The sequence below is a fragment of the Bos mutus genome, chromosome 14, assembly GCF_027580195.1.
Source record: "Bos mutus isolate GX-2022 chromosome 14, NWIPB_WYAK_1.1, whole genome shotgun sequence".
In the NCBI taxonomy this organism is placed as follows: Eukaryota; Metazoa; Chordata; class Mammalia; order Artiodactyla; family Bovidae; genus Bos; species Bos mutus.
The window spans coordinates 14,044,772-14,061,740 of record NC_091630.1 but is presented as its reverse complement, the minus strand read 5'-3'; the positions used below and the strand labels follow the sequence as shown (position 1 = coordinate 14,061,740).

General features: G+C 43.0%; 1 protein-coding gene across 2 annotated transcripts; it reads left to right on the top strand.

Moving 5' to 3' along the window:
• On the top strand, window positions 1–4,766 carry UQCRB (ubiquinol-cytochrome c reductase binding protein). 2 transcript variants are annotated; one of them, XM_005900879.3, is made up of 4 exons: window positions 1–83; window positions 2,824–2,895; window positions 3,732–3,898; window positions 4,555–4,766. In XM_005900879.3, the coding sequence occupies exons 1-4, from the start codon at window positions 65–67 to the stop codon at window positions 4,630–4,632; spliced, it is 336 nt and encodes a 111-aa protein (XP_005900941.1). In that variant the 5' UTR covers window positions 1–64; the 3' UTR covers window positions 4,633–4,766. The 2 variants fall into 2 exon arrangements, with proteins under 2 accessions (XP_005900941.1, XP_014335309.1); XM_014479823.2 differs by lacking the exon at window positions 1–83 and adding an exon at window positions 488–678.
• Window positions 4,767–16,969: the final 12,203 nt, after the last annotated feature.

Below are 16,969 nucleotides of genomic sequence, written 5' to 3'. Positions count from 1 at the left end.
GTGACGCAACGCGCGCTCGACCTCTAGGACTTACCCAGGAGGCAACGCTCTGTGTAAGGTCAATATGGCGGGCCGGCCAGCTGGTAAGTGAGGGGCGGCGTGCCTGGCGGGCATCGCCGCCCTGAACCTTTTATACTCGCAGCAACTTGCTGCTCTCCCTGTGCTCGGTCTAAAAGGCCAGGTTTATGGCGGGAGGGAAGGAGGCGGCTCCAGCCCACCTCAGAGACGCCTTGGGCCCACTCCCTTTCAGTCTCCGGGGCCGGCTGTTGGTGAAGGTGCCCGCGGTGGCCCCCATAGCCCTGGCGCTCCGGATGCTCGAGCTCTGAGCCCTTCTCCTCTCGACCTTAGAAGAAGTTCAAGGGCACCAGGAGATAATTAGAGGCTCTCAACCCAAATGAACCGAGCGTTTACTGTGAGCCAGGCGCTGGCGTGTGCATTAGCTAGGTCCGTTCTGTCAGCGCAAGGACAGTGTCCGTTTTCCTTGTAGGATGGTAAAATAACTGAGGCGAGTGGCCGGAGGAATCAGGATTGGAAGCCTCGCCGCACCTCTCTCGCGCTTCTCAAACGGAATTTAGAGGCAGCTGAGTGAGTGAGGGTTACGGCGAAGCTTTAATAACCTTGGCTTATCTGGAACATCCACTTGGTCTTTGGATTTGGAGACATTTGCATCTATTCTAGGTATTGGAACAGATGTGTGTATTATGGAATAGGACGCAGATATTACTGGAATAGTTAAACAACGTGAAAAAATACAGTCCCTTCCCCGCCCCCCACTCCCCGCGCCCCGCTTTTTGTCGGTCCCTAACCCGCCTGCCAGTGCAGGAGACGCGGGTTGGAACCCCGGGTGGGGAAGATCCTGTGGAGTAGGAAATGGCAACCCGCTCCAGTATTGCCTGAAAAATTCCATAGACTGTGGAGGCTGGTGGGCTCCATGGGTCCACTTTGCGACCATGGGGTCGCAGAGAGTCGCAGGCGACTGAACACACACACACCTCCTAGCTTTTTTAAAAAGTTGGTCCCTATTTCTGTACCTCCAGCAGTTGTTAAGCTATTAGGAAACACCAGATTGCCAGAAAAATTCGTTACCCATGACCTTGAGCTTTGGGGGAGTGGCAGAGACATTTAAAAATTCATTATTTCCTTAACTAGACAACTACTGAAGACATTGTGCTTCAGTGCTGTGTTTGGAAACTACGTAGACCTGGCCTCAGCTCCATCACTGGCTGCCTCTGAGCTTGGATGGGATAATTTATGTAATACTTACTGCTCTTTTGCAAGGATGGGCGGGTTGTAAGTAACTCAGGCAAGGGAGTAAAACAAATAGAAGAGTGCCTGGCACAGGGTAAGTGTTCAGTGAATATTAAACATTATTACGATCACTGGTAACTATGTTTTCAAGTAATTCTCTCCTACAAGTGTGTGTAGATTGTTGACGCTTTGTTAATTGTTACTTTAGAAGCATTAATTTCCAAAGAGAGTTACCAGAGCTGTGATGTCTAAGAGGTTGAATCAAAAGAGAGTTTGTTTTCCTTCCTTGGTTAGGGACTATCCCTAAGACAAAACTTTAAAAGAAAATTTAAACTTTCCGTACCTCCCCTTCTGTACCACGTCTCTCCTGTAAACATCAGACACTGTCATGTTGCCTTTAGCTCCTACTGGGTAGCCCATCAAGCTCAGTTCTGTTTCGGAAAGAGTTTTAACGTTACCTGTTTCTCCTCATACACTTTGAAATAATTCATTCCCTCCATGGAAAGTTAGCTGCTGGGGAAGAGGCCTAGTCCATATGGGATCAGAACCCTGCCAGAAATACATATATTTTTAAAGAGAGTAGCCAAGTGAAATAAAAGTAATGTCAAATAAAAGTTTTGGAAGATGGGGGTCATTTAGATCTGCTAGTGTATCGTGAAAGCTCATATTTTCATACAACTCCAACTCCCTTGAAAAGTTTAGAGTTATTTCCTGTAACCTGTTTCTGAAATTGCAAATGATGGAGAAGTTCCCAGTTTCTTTTCCGTCTCCCACTCCTTTAATTCTAACAGCAGCAAGGGGACATAAAGGAATGGGATGCTTGACTTTGAAAAGCTGGAGTGGCAGTACAGTTGCCCCTCCGTATCCGCTGGTTCCACACTGGAGGATTCAGCCAACCTCCTGATGGAAAATAGTTTGAAAAAAAAATTTCACAAAGTTCAAAAAAACAAAACTTGAACTTGCTGCTCTCAGCCATCTATTTACATAGCATTTATTTTGTATTTACATCGCTCTTACATTGTATTAAGGTGGCAGTGGTAGTAAAGAATCCCTCAGGAGACTCAAGAGAGGCAGGTTTGATCCCTAGGTTGGGAATTTTGCCTGGAGGAGGAAATGGCAACTCACTCCAGTATTCTTTCCTGGCGAATCTGAGGGACAGAGGATCCTGGTGGGCTACAATCCATATAGGGTTGCAAAGAGTCATACATGACTGAGTGACTAAGCACAGCCCAGAGAAGATTTAAAGTAGGAAGACGTGCTTGGATTATATGCAAACACTGTACCATTTTATATAGAGGACTTGAGCCTCTTGGAGTTTGATATTTGAGGGGGGTCCTGAAATCAATCCCTTGCAATCCCTAGTGAGGGACTGTAGTCATACCTATAGGTCTTTCAGGTGTTTGAGTTTATCCTTTTTCCTTACTGTCCAGTTTTTACCTGCAATCACTTGCTGATAGACCAAGTAAGCAGTTTTTACCTACAATATATAGAGTATATGCTTTTAGAAGAAATTCCTTCCTGTGTTTGCATTCTTTTAAGTGGGATTATTAGCAATTAATAGTGTGACAATATCAGTTTCAGCATCAAGCAGGTGGCTGGAAGGTGTTCGAAAATGGTATTACAACGCTGCCGGGTTCAATAAACTGGGTGAGTATTTGTGCTTTTTTATTTTGTTTTCTTCTTTTTCTGAGTATAGTGCTTTTGTAGGAGTTATTATGGATCCTCAGAATACATGAACTGTTTGTACCTGTGTACCTTAAATTTTAAAATTGTCACATTTTATTGTTAAATCCGTTTCCTTTTTATTATTGAGAAGAGAGGGATGGAATTGTCCCAAATGTATGAGGTGGACATGATTTATGTTCTTGAAATATGAGAGTAGAACATTTTCCCTATTATATGTTCCCTCTCTCAGCTCCTCTCCTTAGCATTTTAAAATTTAAGTTATGTGAACTTTGAAAGTAGAGATTTTTCAAATGTGAAAATTGTCTGCTGTCTTTACAGTTAGTTGATTTCTGAACTTTTTTTTGGAACTTTATACTTTGTGGTGAACTTCATCTTTTGTAACTGAAGCCTGATGGAAGCATCGTTAAATGTTAATGGTTCCTTAGTACACTGTCATTTTAAGGTTCTTTAATTCCTCAAGCTCAGAATTACAAACTATACTAAGGTAGAGATGTGGTTTATTGATATGTGTTTAAAAACACGGTAGACATTTTAAATGTTTTTAAAATTACTGTAGATAAAATGTGAACTTTGTGGAAATATATTTTAAAAGACTCATTGTTTCCACAGTACCATTTAAGAAATAATCCATTAAATAACCCATTATTGTATGTGAAATGGCATTGAGTTTCCATCATAACTATTTCTGGATATATCACCCAAGTTAATGACTTAAGTTATAAGTCAAAATTTTACTTATTTTTTAAGAAGTTATTTTCAAGGTGCATATTCATTCTAACTTTGTTTTTTTACCATAGGCTTAATGCGAGATGACACAATACATGAGAATGATGATGTAAAAGAAGCCATAAGAAGGCTTCCTGAGAACCTTTATAATGACAGAGTGTTTCGCATTAAGAGAGCACTGGACCTCAGCATGAGGCAGCAGATCCTGCCTAAAGAGCAGTGGACAAAATATGAGGAGGTAGGACAGTTTTTATGTATTTAATAATGTTGGCCATTAAGAGTTGAATATTAGAAACAAAGAAGACATTGATTTGTATAGTGCTTTAGAGTTCTTAAAGTTGTGTCAGATCAATATCCTTATGATAGTCTTGTGAGGTTAGAGCAAATGTTAGCTCTGTTTTAGAGATAAACACATTGAGATCTAGTGATGAAGTGACTTTCCAGATTACTAAACACATCCCTGAGATAGAGATCCAGGAGTAGAATCCAGGTCTCCCTCCCAGGCCATGTTCTCCCTCTGCACTCTGCTCGAATGAAGAAAGGGTGGTGTTTATGTGATCGGCCCCTTTAGTGGCTTTCTGGCTCCTAGAAAGGCTGAAGCAATCCCTCACCCCTGGGACTGCATTGAAACTAGGCCAAACCTTGTAGACTCTCATTTCTTTCTCTTTGACAGACTCTCTGATAACCTATCAGAACAGCTTATTAACAATATTTTTGTGGCATTTTACATAAGTGAAAAGCAGACAGTTTTCAGTCTGCTTGAGAATATATTTTCTTAAGTTGGAAATAAGTTTTGTAGATTTCTTTTTTTGTTTAATATTAACCTGTTGAATATTTGGGATATATCAATATGTGATGATGGCATTTGCTATTTTTCTTTTGTTCATTTTTTAGGATAAATCCTACCTTGAACCGTATCTGAAAGAGGTTATTCGGGAAAGAAAAGAGAGAGAAGAATGGGCAAAGAAATAATTCAGTAATCTAAATCTGTGGATACAGCTGTTCTCAAGTATTTTTATGAAGTTGGTTAAACCTGAAGTGTACAATGTAGAACTATTTGGGCTGTAAATGTATTACTTTAAATAAATATTATAACTATTGTTAGAGTTTTGGAGTTCTAAACCTTATTCTGAATAACTACTGAATTTATGTTGCTACTGTAGATAAGCAAGATATCTCGAAGCCCCAGCAGGGCCTTCCTTGCAAGGATGGAATGGGGCAAGAAACAAACACCAGGGACTTTGTTTTATCTGAAGTAGGTAGCACGGGGCTTCCCACGTGGCACTAGTCGTAAAGAATTCTCTGTCCAGTGCAGGAGACATAAGAGGTGCAGGTTCAGTCCCTGGGTTGGGAAGGTCCCCTGGAGAAGGAAATGGCAACCCACTCCATCCAGTCTTCTTGCCTGGAGAATCCCCATGGACAGAGGATCCTGGCAGGCTACCGTCCATAAGATCACAGTCAGAAACGACTGAATCGACTTAGCATAACATATATAAACAGCGCAGCAGACTGGCTCTCACACTTTGAAAGTTACTGAATGAAAGGAGAGAAGATTCAGCCCCTAGTTTGCCAGGATTGGGAAAGAGCCATTATCAACCACTGTTGTCCAAATAAATTTTGCATCCTATCTTTTTAAAAAAATTATGTATTTAATCCCAATATGGGTCTGTATAAGTTATATATATGTGCTCCTGTGCTAATATGTATTTCAGAAAATAAAAAGTAGACAATAGGCAAGACATTTTGTCCAGCTCCCAGTGACTTTTCCACTTAGGAAATGATCATTAAAGTCTATTTTGGGACTCCCCTGGCAGTCCGGTGGTTAAGATGCCACACTTCCATTGCAGGGGGCACAGGTTCAATCCTTGGTCAGGGAACCTAAGATTCTACATGCGTAGCGGTGCAGCCAAAAAAAAAAAAAATCTGTTGTAAGCGTTAGATAGTAATGATATTTAAAAGTAAAGCTATAGTCCAGTTACATGTTAGAACCATCCTATAATGTCATCATTCCCACGCCTAAATTCTAAAATGCTTATTTTGGTGAAAGAACACAGAACCACAGCAAGTAGGGGAAGGAATTGTGGAACCTGCAGTCTACAGTGTTCCATAAGCTAGTGTGTGGTACACCATCTCTAATTGGGATTGTCCCTTGAAAAAGTGTGAAAGACAATTTTTGTATTTAGAGGCATGCCTCAGAGATACAGTGAGTTCAAGTCCAGACCACCACAATAAAGCAAATACTATAACAAAACGAGTCACACAGTTTTTGGTTTCCCAGTGCATGTAAAAATTCAGTCGCTCAGTCGTGTCCAACTGTGACCCCATGAATCGCAGCACGCCAGGCCTCCCTGTCCATCACCAACTCCAGGAGTTCACTCAGACCCATGTCCATCGAGTCAGTGATGCCATCCAGCCATCCTATCCTCTGTCGTCCCCTTCTCCTCCTGCCCCCAATCCCTCCCAGCATGAGGGTCTTTTCCAATGAGTCAGCTCTTCCCATGAGGTGGCCAAAGTACTGGAGTTTCAGCTTTAGCATCATTCCTTCCTAAGAAATCCCAGGGCTGATCTCCTTCAGAATGGACTGGTTGGACTCTCAAGAGTCTTCTCCAACACCACAGTTCAAAAGCATCAATTCTTCGGTGCTCAGTTGTAAAAATACAACTGTACAATTAAGTGTGTAGTAGCACTGTGCTTTAAAAAACCAATGTATGTACCTTAGCTAAAAGATTCTTGCTAAAAAATCCTAACCATCATCTAAGCCTTCAGCAAGTTATAAGATCGAAATCACTGATCACCATAACAAATATAATAAGTTTGAAATGTTTCAAGAATTGTCAGAATGTCACAAAGACGTGTTCCAAATGCTGTTGGGAATTGGCGCCAATAAATTTGCTGGACACAGGGTTGCCACAAACCTCCCATTTGTAAAGAAAATCAATATAGTGAAGCCTAATGAAGGAGGTATGCCTGTAGTTAAAATTTCTGAAACAATCAGAAGTGGGTGTGTACATTTGACATATATTTTTATCACAGAGTGAGAGAAAATTATGACAAACATGTTTCACTTTAAATGGGCAAGATTCCTTCATTAGCGTGAGGTACTAGATTCAGCCACTAGGTGGTGATGCACTGCAGCTTGACTATTAAAAGGGGCACAGCACCACCGCTGCCGAAGATTTGTCAGTTCTGTATGCCCCACTCCCTCCCCTTCATTTTTCAGGATGACAACACCTTATGAGGTTTATGGCCATCAGGAGAATTTACTACTAAGCTATATACTGATGTAATGAAATTTAATATACGAGAGTAATGAATTATGGGATGTTATTTAGTTTCAGGATTTTATTACTTCAATCAGTTTTGACCATATTTCCTTTTATATGATTGCTCACTCTTTAAACATACCAGATGACTGTATAAGGAACACCTAATAAAGTCTAAAGATGTTAAAATACATATATTTTAATTTATTTGCCATAATTTGTTTAAATTCTGGTTATACTGGTGTTCATATTAAAAGCCACAACATGTTATAAGCTGAGATCTCAGGTCAAATGGTGCCTCTCAACTATTTTGCTAAGAAATTTCTTTGTATTTATTAACAACTGAGCAAGGACGAAGAACTGAATTGTTAAAAGTTTGTTAATTTTTAGCATAGATTACAGAAAGCTTGTTAGTATTTGAGTGGGTTATGTATTATGACAAAGTATTTAAAGTGTTATTCTGGATTCTGACTATATCTCACCTACAGTTGAAAAAAAATTATTATTTGCTTGACTTTGTATTTTAATATATTTGCCTATTTTGGCATAAATGCCAAAAATGTAATTTCAAAATAAATCCCTGTGAAATTTCTGCTAACATTCAATTGAATCATTGTTCTATTAGTATTCTAACTATTTTGAATAAAATTTTTATACATGCCTATGAAATTGTATCTATAAGTCAAGAAAGATAATTATTTGTTTTACAAGACTCAGCTTCTAATTCCTTATGCATACATTTAAAACATGGTGTGCCAGTAAACTAGAAACTAGATGCCAACTATTTAGGCGATCATTATCCTTTAAAGATGGACATTTCAGCTATAAAATGAAGCAGTTTATGAAATGAGTCATTATTTTAGGAACAAAACATCCTGTGTCTGTATTTTTAATTTATGCACTTATTATTAGGATGAACTAATATCAATTGATGGAGTATCAATCTTGTAGCAGACACTGTTCTTATGTTGTCTCTTAATCCTCCCTGCAACCTTCTGACATGATTACAACCATTGTATGGAAGAAGAAATTGGGCTTGTTCATTATATACATACACATACATATATACATAAAATATATATATATATAATAAAGAAATAACAATTAGAACCCTGTACGAAACAACTGATTGGAATTGAAAGGAGTACCACTGGGCTGTCTGCTGTCGCCCTGTTTGTTTAACCTGTACACTGAGCACATGAGAAATGCCGGGCTGGATGAGCTGGAATCAAGATAGGCAGGAAGAACATCAATAACCTCAGACTAGCAGATGATACCACTCTAATGGCAGAAAGTGAAGAGGAACTAAAGAGCCTCTTGATGATGGTGAAGGAAGAGAGTGAAAGAGCCTGCTTAAAACTAAATATTAAAAAAACTAAGATCATGGCATCCGGCCCCATTACTTCATGGCAAATAGAGAGGGAAACAGTGGAAGTAGTGACAGATTTCCTCTTGGGCTCTAAAGTCACTGCAGATGGTAACTGCAGCCATGAAATCAGAAGACGATTACTTCTCGGCAGGAAAGCTATGACAAACCTGAACAGTGTGCTGAAAAGCAGACGTTACTCTGCCAACTAAGGTCCGTATAGTAAGGCTATGGTCTTCCTGGTGGTCTCGTGTAGTTGTGAGAGCTGGACCATAAAGAAGGCAGAGCGTGAGGGAATTGATGCTTCCAAACTGGTGCTGGAGAAGACTCCTGAGAGTCCCTTGGACAGCAAGGAGATCAAACCAGTCAGTCCTAAGGGAAATCAACCCTTAATATTCATTGGTAGGACTGACAGAGAAGTTGAAGCTCCAGTATTTTGGTCACATGATGCAAACAGCTGGCTCATTTGAAAAGTCCCTGAAGCTGGTAAAGATTGAGGGCAGAAGGAGAAAAGGGTGTTAGAGGATGAGATGGCTGCAAGGCATCACTGATGCAGTGGACATGAACTTGGGCAAACTTTGGAAGATGGTGAGGGACAGAGAGGCCTGGCGTGCTGCAGTCCATGGGATCACAAAGAGTCGGACACGACTGGGCAAGTAAACAGCAATATATATATATATATATATTTGGTGTGTGCTTTCTGTGTCTCATGCTAGGAAGAAGCTAGGTGTAGGATAAACTTTTTGAACATTGGCGCTGTTGACATTTTGGGCTGTATAATTGTTTATTGTGGGACTTTCCTGTACAGTGTAGGGTGTTCAGTAGCATCGTCCATTTCCTCCAGTTCTGGCCACCCAAAATGTCTCCAGGCATTTGCTAAATGTTCCTCTGGGTGACAGAATTGCCTCTACTTGAAAATAACCAGTACAGGGGATACAAAGGGAGAAACCAAGATGGTGGAGATTGACATGTAAATAGATGTATAAATATGTAATATATGTAAACAAGTGTGTAAATTATTTGTAAAACTGTATACACTGGGTGTTACGGATACATGGAAAAGGGAAAATAAGTCAATTTGGCAGGTGATCACAGAACACCCACTGACAACTTAGCGGATTCCAAAATGGTAAGCAGAGCCAGCCAAGCTAAGTGGAGGAAGGTAAACAGGAAAGTGCAAAGCAGGGCGTGTGCCAAGGAAAGAGACTTCACACTGGTGGAGTGGCAAGTGTCTGGGAGGTGAGGCTGATGGAGCCTGGAAGGTGCACGCTGTATTGAGGTGCTTGCACTTTATGAGCAGGAGAGCGTTTGAGAAGATTCTAGCAAGTAAAAATCCCCAGAATTTTCAAGTGAGGTTAAGGGGGATGAATGTTAAACGTTTCTCGATACTGAACTGCCAATTTGCTTTTTAAGACCATAATAATTTGTACTTTTCTCTGGTGGCTCAGTGACAAAGAATGAGCCTGGCAATGCAGGAGTTGTGAGTTCAATCCCTGGGTTGGGAAGATCCCCTGAAGAAGGAAATGGCAACCCACCCCGGTATTCTTGCCTGGGAAATCCCAAGGACAGAGGCTACAGCCCATGGGGTCACAAAAGTCGGACACAACTTATCGACTAAACAACAACAACAAGCAAGCAAGCATGAGAGTTCTCAGTGCACACCTGCCTGGACCAAGTATTTCATTAAGAACAATCTTGGTGAGTTTGGTTGGAGAAAGGGTTTCTTGTTTAAATGTGTGTTTCTTGGATTGAGTAAACATGCTGCCATATGCTGTTATCAAGTTGTTTTTCCTCCTTTATCATGTCTGTGTCCTTTGGCTATGCATCTATTTTTATTTTCACAGCATTTTCTTTATTTGTTTAGTTTTCTTCTTAGCTCCCCTGCTCCCCACCCCCCAATTTGGGTCAGTTCTTATCTATTTGTATGAGACCTTTATATATTTAGACAGTACTCCTTTTATTCAAATTTGCTAAAAAGATACTTTCTTATTCTGTTGTTTGAATGTTGTTCTGGTTATATTTTGGATGCCTTTTCAACTTCGTTTACAGTGGGTTTTGTCGAATGGAAGTTTCTAATTTTTATGTAGTTCAGTCTATCAGTCTTCTCCTCTGTGGTTTTGTCTTTAAGGCCATGTTTGAGAAGTCCTCTCTTTACTCCATGGTTATATAAATATCCAGTGAGGTTTTTCATCTAGTACTATTAGCTGTAAGAAGTAAAACCATAAATCTTTAATCCCTATGGAATTAGGTATATGGTGTGAACTGAGTACATTTTTGAGAGATACTAGGAGGTCAGTGGCAACCCACTCCAGTACTCTTGCCTGGAAAATCCCATGGACGGAGGAGCCTGGTAGGCTGTGGTCCATGGGGTCGAGAAGAGTCTGACATGACTTAGTGACTTCGCTTTCACTTTTCACTTTCACGCGTTGGAGAAAGAAATGGCAACCCACTCCAGTGTTCTTGCCTGGAGAATCCCAGGGACAGGGGAGCCTGGTGGGCTGCCATCCGTGGGGTCGCACAGAGTCGGACACGACTGAAGCAACAGCAGCAGCAGCAGCAGGGGGTCCAGTTGGTAAGGCTGGATGATCAAGCTCATGTGCAGGGGTGAAGGTGGGAGGTAGAGAGACAGGAAGAGGAGACCCACTAAGGGGGATCCCTTGAGGATTGTTCTTGTTTAGTCACTAAGTCGTGTCCACTCTCTGCAACCCCCATGGACTGCAGCACACCAGGCTTCCCTGTCCTTCAGCATCTCTCGGAGTTTGCTCAAATTCACACCCATTGAGTCAGTGATGCCATTTCATCCTCTGCCGCTCCCTTCCTTTGCCTTCAATCTTTCCCAGCATCGGATGTGAGCTGGTAATCAGCCCCTTCTGTGGGCTTGTTTTCTGTAAGATTGTTCCCCGTGCTGGATATTCCAGATCTGCTCTCTACACATCTCCATCCCACTCTGTGCCCCGGAGACTGATGTGTATGGACTGCATCTACGGACGCCTTGTCCTCCGGCTTCTCACTTGGGCTCGGCCAATGGGAAGTTACCTGCAGAAGAGGACAGACAAGCAGAGGGACTGGGGTGTCTGTTCCCCCAGCTCACTCCTGCTGGGCTGTGGGTTGGCCATCCCTCTGAGGACTCCTGCAGCTCTCTTCCTCCCCACATCCATCTCTTGCTGGTCCCTTAACCTTGCCTGTCCTTTTTCAGTAGATCTTTCGTTGAATATCCCTTGGTTGCAGGAGCCTGACCTGCAGCTGAGAACCTTGACTCACACGGAGCTGGTCTCCCAGCCCTGAGGGTAGTTGAGGTTTCCCTTGGGAGCACCACGGGCAGCAGACCTAGTCTGTGGTCTGTCCCTGGGAAAACTTACAAGCCTGCTTCCTTGACATTGGCCAATTCATGGCCCAGAGTCAGCCTCCAAGAGATCACATAAGCTCCTGTCGAAGGCAATGTCTCCTACCACCCTCTCCTCTCTGCCTCTATGCCTGATGGATCTGCTTCCAATCAGAGACTTACTCTTCCACACAATTTAATTCAGGGAAACGCCAGTGCTAAAAAGATGCTGTATGACAGAAAACAGAAGGTTCGCCCACCCTGACATGGGGCTGCACTGTCTTTCTGGGCAAGCTCTTTCTTCTTGTTTAACTCCCTCTTCACCAAACGCACTCTGCAAAATTCTGCTTCTAACCTTTGTCGCTTCTGGGGGTGCCTGCCGCTTGAAACCCTCACCATTCTCTCTGCTTGCCAAATTCTAGCTTTACTTTAAGACAAAAGTAAAATTCCACTTACTTGGAGAAGCCCTCTCTGATCCCCAGATATTTGACATTTTCTATATTTTTTAAGTTCTGAGACATTACTGCTTCAACAAACCATTTGTTACTTAATCATGGCTAATACTATTTACCTAGTGTTCATTATGTGCCAGCTGTGGTCTTGTTATTCCTTAAAAAAACTCTTCTAGGTGGGTATGATTATCTGCTTTTCATACAGGCTCATAGAGAGCCAGTAACGGCTATAGGATCACAGTTAGCCAGTGGGCAAAATGAAATTTAAATTCCATCTGCTTTTATATTGCTCTGCTGTCTGAATGGCAACCCACTCCAGTGTTCTTGCCTGGAGAATCCCAGGGATGGGGGATCCCGGTGGGCTGCCGTCTATGGGGTCACACAGAGTCAGACACGACTGAAGTGACTTAGCAGCAGCAGCAGCAGCTGTCTTTTTGGTGTATGGTATCTCATACTTACCATCTTTGTGATTACAAATTTGATGTCATTTTGTACTTGTCTTTTGCTTTTGCTTTTATTTTTCTTTTTAAACTCTACCAGTTTTCTAGCTTTAAAAGTAGTGCAATCATCTTTTCTCCAAGGAAGTGACATTTAAACTGTGCCCTGAATGTTGGAGAGGAGCCACCAGGGGAAGCCCCCTGGTTCTCTGTGCAGGAGACCACCTGGGAAGCTTAAAAACAAATAAGCAACCCAAACCGAAACCACTTTGTTGCCTGGGTACCACTCCTGAGAATCTGAATTGATCGGTTTGGGATGTGGCCTGGAATGCAGATGGTTTTACTGTGTAACTAAGCTGAGAGACATAGGTCAAGTGCAAAACGGTCCTAGCTGAGAAAACATCAAGTGCTAAGGACCTGTGGCGGCAGGGAGTCAGTAAGGGGACGCTGCTGGAGCAGCCCATCACACTGAATTCTGGTGGAGAAGGGAGAGGAAACCCCGAGGTCAGAGAGGCAGACACAGCACCCACATTGGCTGTTTTATCCCTGGGTGCGTGCTAAGTCGCTTCAGTCATGTCTGACTCTGTGCGACCCCATGGACTGTCGCCCTCCAGGCTCCTCTGTCTGTGGGATTCTCAAGGCAAGAATTCTGGAACAGATCACATACCCTTCTCCAGGAGATCTCCCTGACCCAGGCATCAAACCTACATCTCACGTCTCCTGCATTGGGAGGCAGGTTTGTTACCACTAGCGCCTTCCCGGGGAAGAAGTTTGGATTTTACGTAAATACAACTGGAAGGCCCAGAGGGTTTTGAGCAGAGCAGTGAACTATGATTTTAAAGCAGGTACTCTGTGTATAAAACTACCTCATTCTTTTTAAGGAATGCATAGCCCTCCAGATTATGGATGTCCCGTAATTTATTCAACCACTTTCCAGGTGATTGACATTTGGGTTGCTTCCAAGGGAATGCGATTACAAATAGAGCTGCAGCGAATATCTGTGTGCACTGTGCTTTTACATTTTTGTAGGATAGAGTCCAAGGGCTTAAAAAATTTAGGGAACACAGTGGGGGTGGGGAGGGGAGAAAATCCTTTAAAACTCCCTGTCATGCGAGGGAGAGAGCTCTCTTAAGCCCAAGTGTCTTAAATGTGTGTTCCACACCAGCCTGGATAAAGCCAGGTTTAGCAGACCATCAAGATCTTGCGAACAGCCGCTGGAGTGTCCTGCAATAATACTGAAGTGTGAGAAACATGGACACGCCCGGTGTTCCTGAAACGGACATTTCATTTCCCCTTAGGTTTTAATAATATCATAAATTGATTACATTTGCTCTGCTTTCAGTTCTATCCAAGAAATTTCGCTAACATATTGTATGTTTAGTATTTCATGTTCACTTGAAAATCAGCTTTTTAAAACTCTTGTCATAAATCAGAGCAGAATTTCACTTTGAGATAAGTATACCGTTTTTAAATAATTTCCATTGTCTATAGAAAAGGAGGGCTTCCCAGGTGGCACAGTGGGAAAGAATCTGCCTACCAGTGCAGGAGACATAAGATACATGGGTTCGATCCCTGGGTCGGGAAGATCCTCTGGAGGAGGAAATGACAACCTGCTCCAGTATTCCTGCCTGAAGAATCCCATGGACAGAGGAGCCTGGGAGACTACAGACCATGGGATCACAAACAGCTGGACACGACCAAGTGCATATATATAGAAAAGGAACTTAATATAAAATGTTTCTCCATCTATTCAAATAACTTTTTTGTTAACTTCTCAGGGCTTCCCTGATGGCTCAGTGGTAAAGAATCCACCTGCCAATGCAGGAGACACAGTTTCCATCGCCAGGTGGGGACAATTCTCTGGAGAAGGAAATGGCAGCCCACTGCAGTATTCTTGCCTGGGATAATCCCATGGATAGAGGAACCTGGCAGGCTACAGTCCATGGGGTCACAAAAGAGTTGGACACGACTGAGTGACTAAACAACAACAAGCTGCTTTCACCTTTTTGGCACATGTGTACATTCAAATAAGTTCTGATCTGTTCATTTTACTAACATTTATTCATAGGTTGTCCCAGATGCTGGGGTCCAAAGACGGAGCACACTCAACTTCCCTGCTTGTTGAGTCTGCAGTCGGGAGAGGGAGGTAGCCCAGCTGGTAGAGTGTCACCACTCGGAGTGAGCAGGGCTTCCTCAAGGAAAGCAGGGGATGACGTGGGAGCACGGAGCGTGGATCCAACCCCACGCTGAGGGCTGGAGGTGGGTGATAAGCAACTGGAATGGATTGTGGCTGAATTAAGAAGACATCTCATCTGGAGGATATCGTGAAATGAATGGAAGTTGTATGAGTTTCCTACTGCTGCTGTAACAAATCAGGGCAAACTTAGCTTAAAACAAGCCAAATCTATTGTTTTACCATTCTGGAGGTCAGAAGCCCATAAGTCTGAGCGAGCTAAAATCAAGGGGTCAGCAAGGCTGATTCCTTCTGCAGATTCTGTGGAAGAATCTGTTCATTTATTCTTGGAGCTTGTCAAGGCTGCCAGCATTGCCTGGCTTGTGGCTACATCCCTCCAATCCCTGCTGCCATCAGCTCATGGCCTTCTCCCATCATGAATGCCCTCTCCCTCACCTTTTCTTATAAAGAATCTTTATTGATTATACTGGGCCCACCCAGATAGTCCAGAACAATCTCCCCATCTCAAGATTCTTAACTGAGTCACATCGGCAAAGTCCCTTTAGTCATGGAAAGTAACATATTCACAGGTGTCAAGGATTTACAGGATATTTCTAGGGAGGCAGGCTGTTATTCAGCCTACCACAGAAGGCAAGAGAGAAGCCTCCAGAAAAGGATGGATGAACTCAAGGATACACAGCCCCCCGTCCTGCCCTAGGATGAAGCTGAAGCCCTGCACTGGCCACTGCAGCTGCTGGACCCCGCTGCTGGCCTGGTTAATTTCTGGCTCTGTGCCTGTGTTGTCCCCAAAAGACAAAATCTTGAGGTGGAACATCCAGTTGGTGGAACCTGGGTCAGACACCCCATGCCAACTGCTAGAAGAGGGTGTGTTGCTCCTAAAGCTCTGGTGACAAGAGGCAGGGCTTTGCCTTCCACCAGGACTCACACTTGAGGATTACCTCCTGAGACTCGCCAAGAGCATGCTCGGATGCTGGGGGCCCTGATGTGGACACGCCACCACATGTACACTGCAGGAATGAACCAGTCACCAGGGGCATCATCCTGGAGGAAGAAGAGCCTGGGCTGGAGGCCTGAGGGGGGTGTAATACTAACTCAGTAAGTTCTTCGGTATTTCTTCTTCAGGCAGCTCATTTAAGTACACTGGGGGCCTTTATCAGGCTGCCATTTTCCAAAAGAACTTTATTATTACAAAAAACCTGAAATCGAAGTCACACAATCTGTTTTAAAAGTGTACAAACCAAAAACCAGAGTCACTCTCACTTCAATATACTCCTGGTGGGTGTGCAGATTGGATAAGATCTTTCCCAAAGTCAATAGATTCCAAGACAAAGATTCCAAGATTCCTTTCGAAGGACATACCATTTGCTGCAGTGATTCTGGGTCATCTCAGGTACATCTCAGAATGGGGAGTGGGGGGAAGGAAATAGACAAAAATGTAGAGATTTATATACATGGATGTTAATTCCAGGCTTGTTTATAGTAGCAAATAGGGATAGCATCGCTGTCCAACAATGTAGGGAATGGCTGTTGGAATTTTACTGATTCAGTGATATTCTCAAAGGTAACTTAAGTACATGGGATATTGAGAATATGCCAAGACTTCCCTGGTGGTGCAGTGGATAAAAATCCACCTGCCAATGCAAGGGACACAGATTTGAACCCTGGTCCCAGAAGATTCCACACCCCATGGAGCAACTAAGTCTGTGAGCCACAACTACTGAGCCCACATGCCTAGAGCCTGTGCTCTGCAACAAGAAAGGCTACTGCAGTGAGAAGCCCGAGCACTGCAGTGAAGCCCAAAAAGGAATATGTCTTACTGACTGAAAAAAAAAGCAATTTCAAAACAAAATATACTACCAATATTTTAAAAGCCATATATATGTTTGGGGTGGGGGGAAAAAGCACAGTGATTTTCCATACATTTGCAGAGGTGTAGGCCATGGACCCGGAAAAGGCAATGGCAACCCACTCCAGTACTCTTGCCTGGAAAATCCCATGGATGGAGGAGCCTAGTGAGCTGCCGTCTATGGGGTCGCTAAGAGACACAACTGAGCAACTTCACTTTCACTTTTCACTTTCATGCATTGGAGAAAGAAATGGCAACCCACTCCAGTGTTCTTGCCTGGAGAATCCCAGGGACGGCAGAGCCTGGTGGGCTGCTGTCTATGGGGTCACACAGAGTCGGACACGACTGAAGTGACTTAGCAGCAGCAGCAGGCCATGGACCCTCTGAAATTTATCCACAGGTTCTACATAGATTCCCTGGACTAAAAAG

What these genes read in the sequence shown, in the direction of transcription:
- UQCRB (XM_005900879.3), top strand. An exon ending in TGCCGGGTTCAATAAACTGG is followed by an intron (nt 2,896 to 3,731) that starts GTGAGTATTTGT and finishes TTTTTACCATAG; the next exon opens with GCTTAATGCGAGATGACACA. An exon ending in AGTGGACAAAATATGAGGAG is followed by an intron (nt 3,899 to 4,554) that starts GTAGGACAGTTT and finishes TTCATTTTTTAG; the next exon opens with GATAAATCCTACCTTGAACC.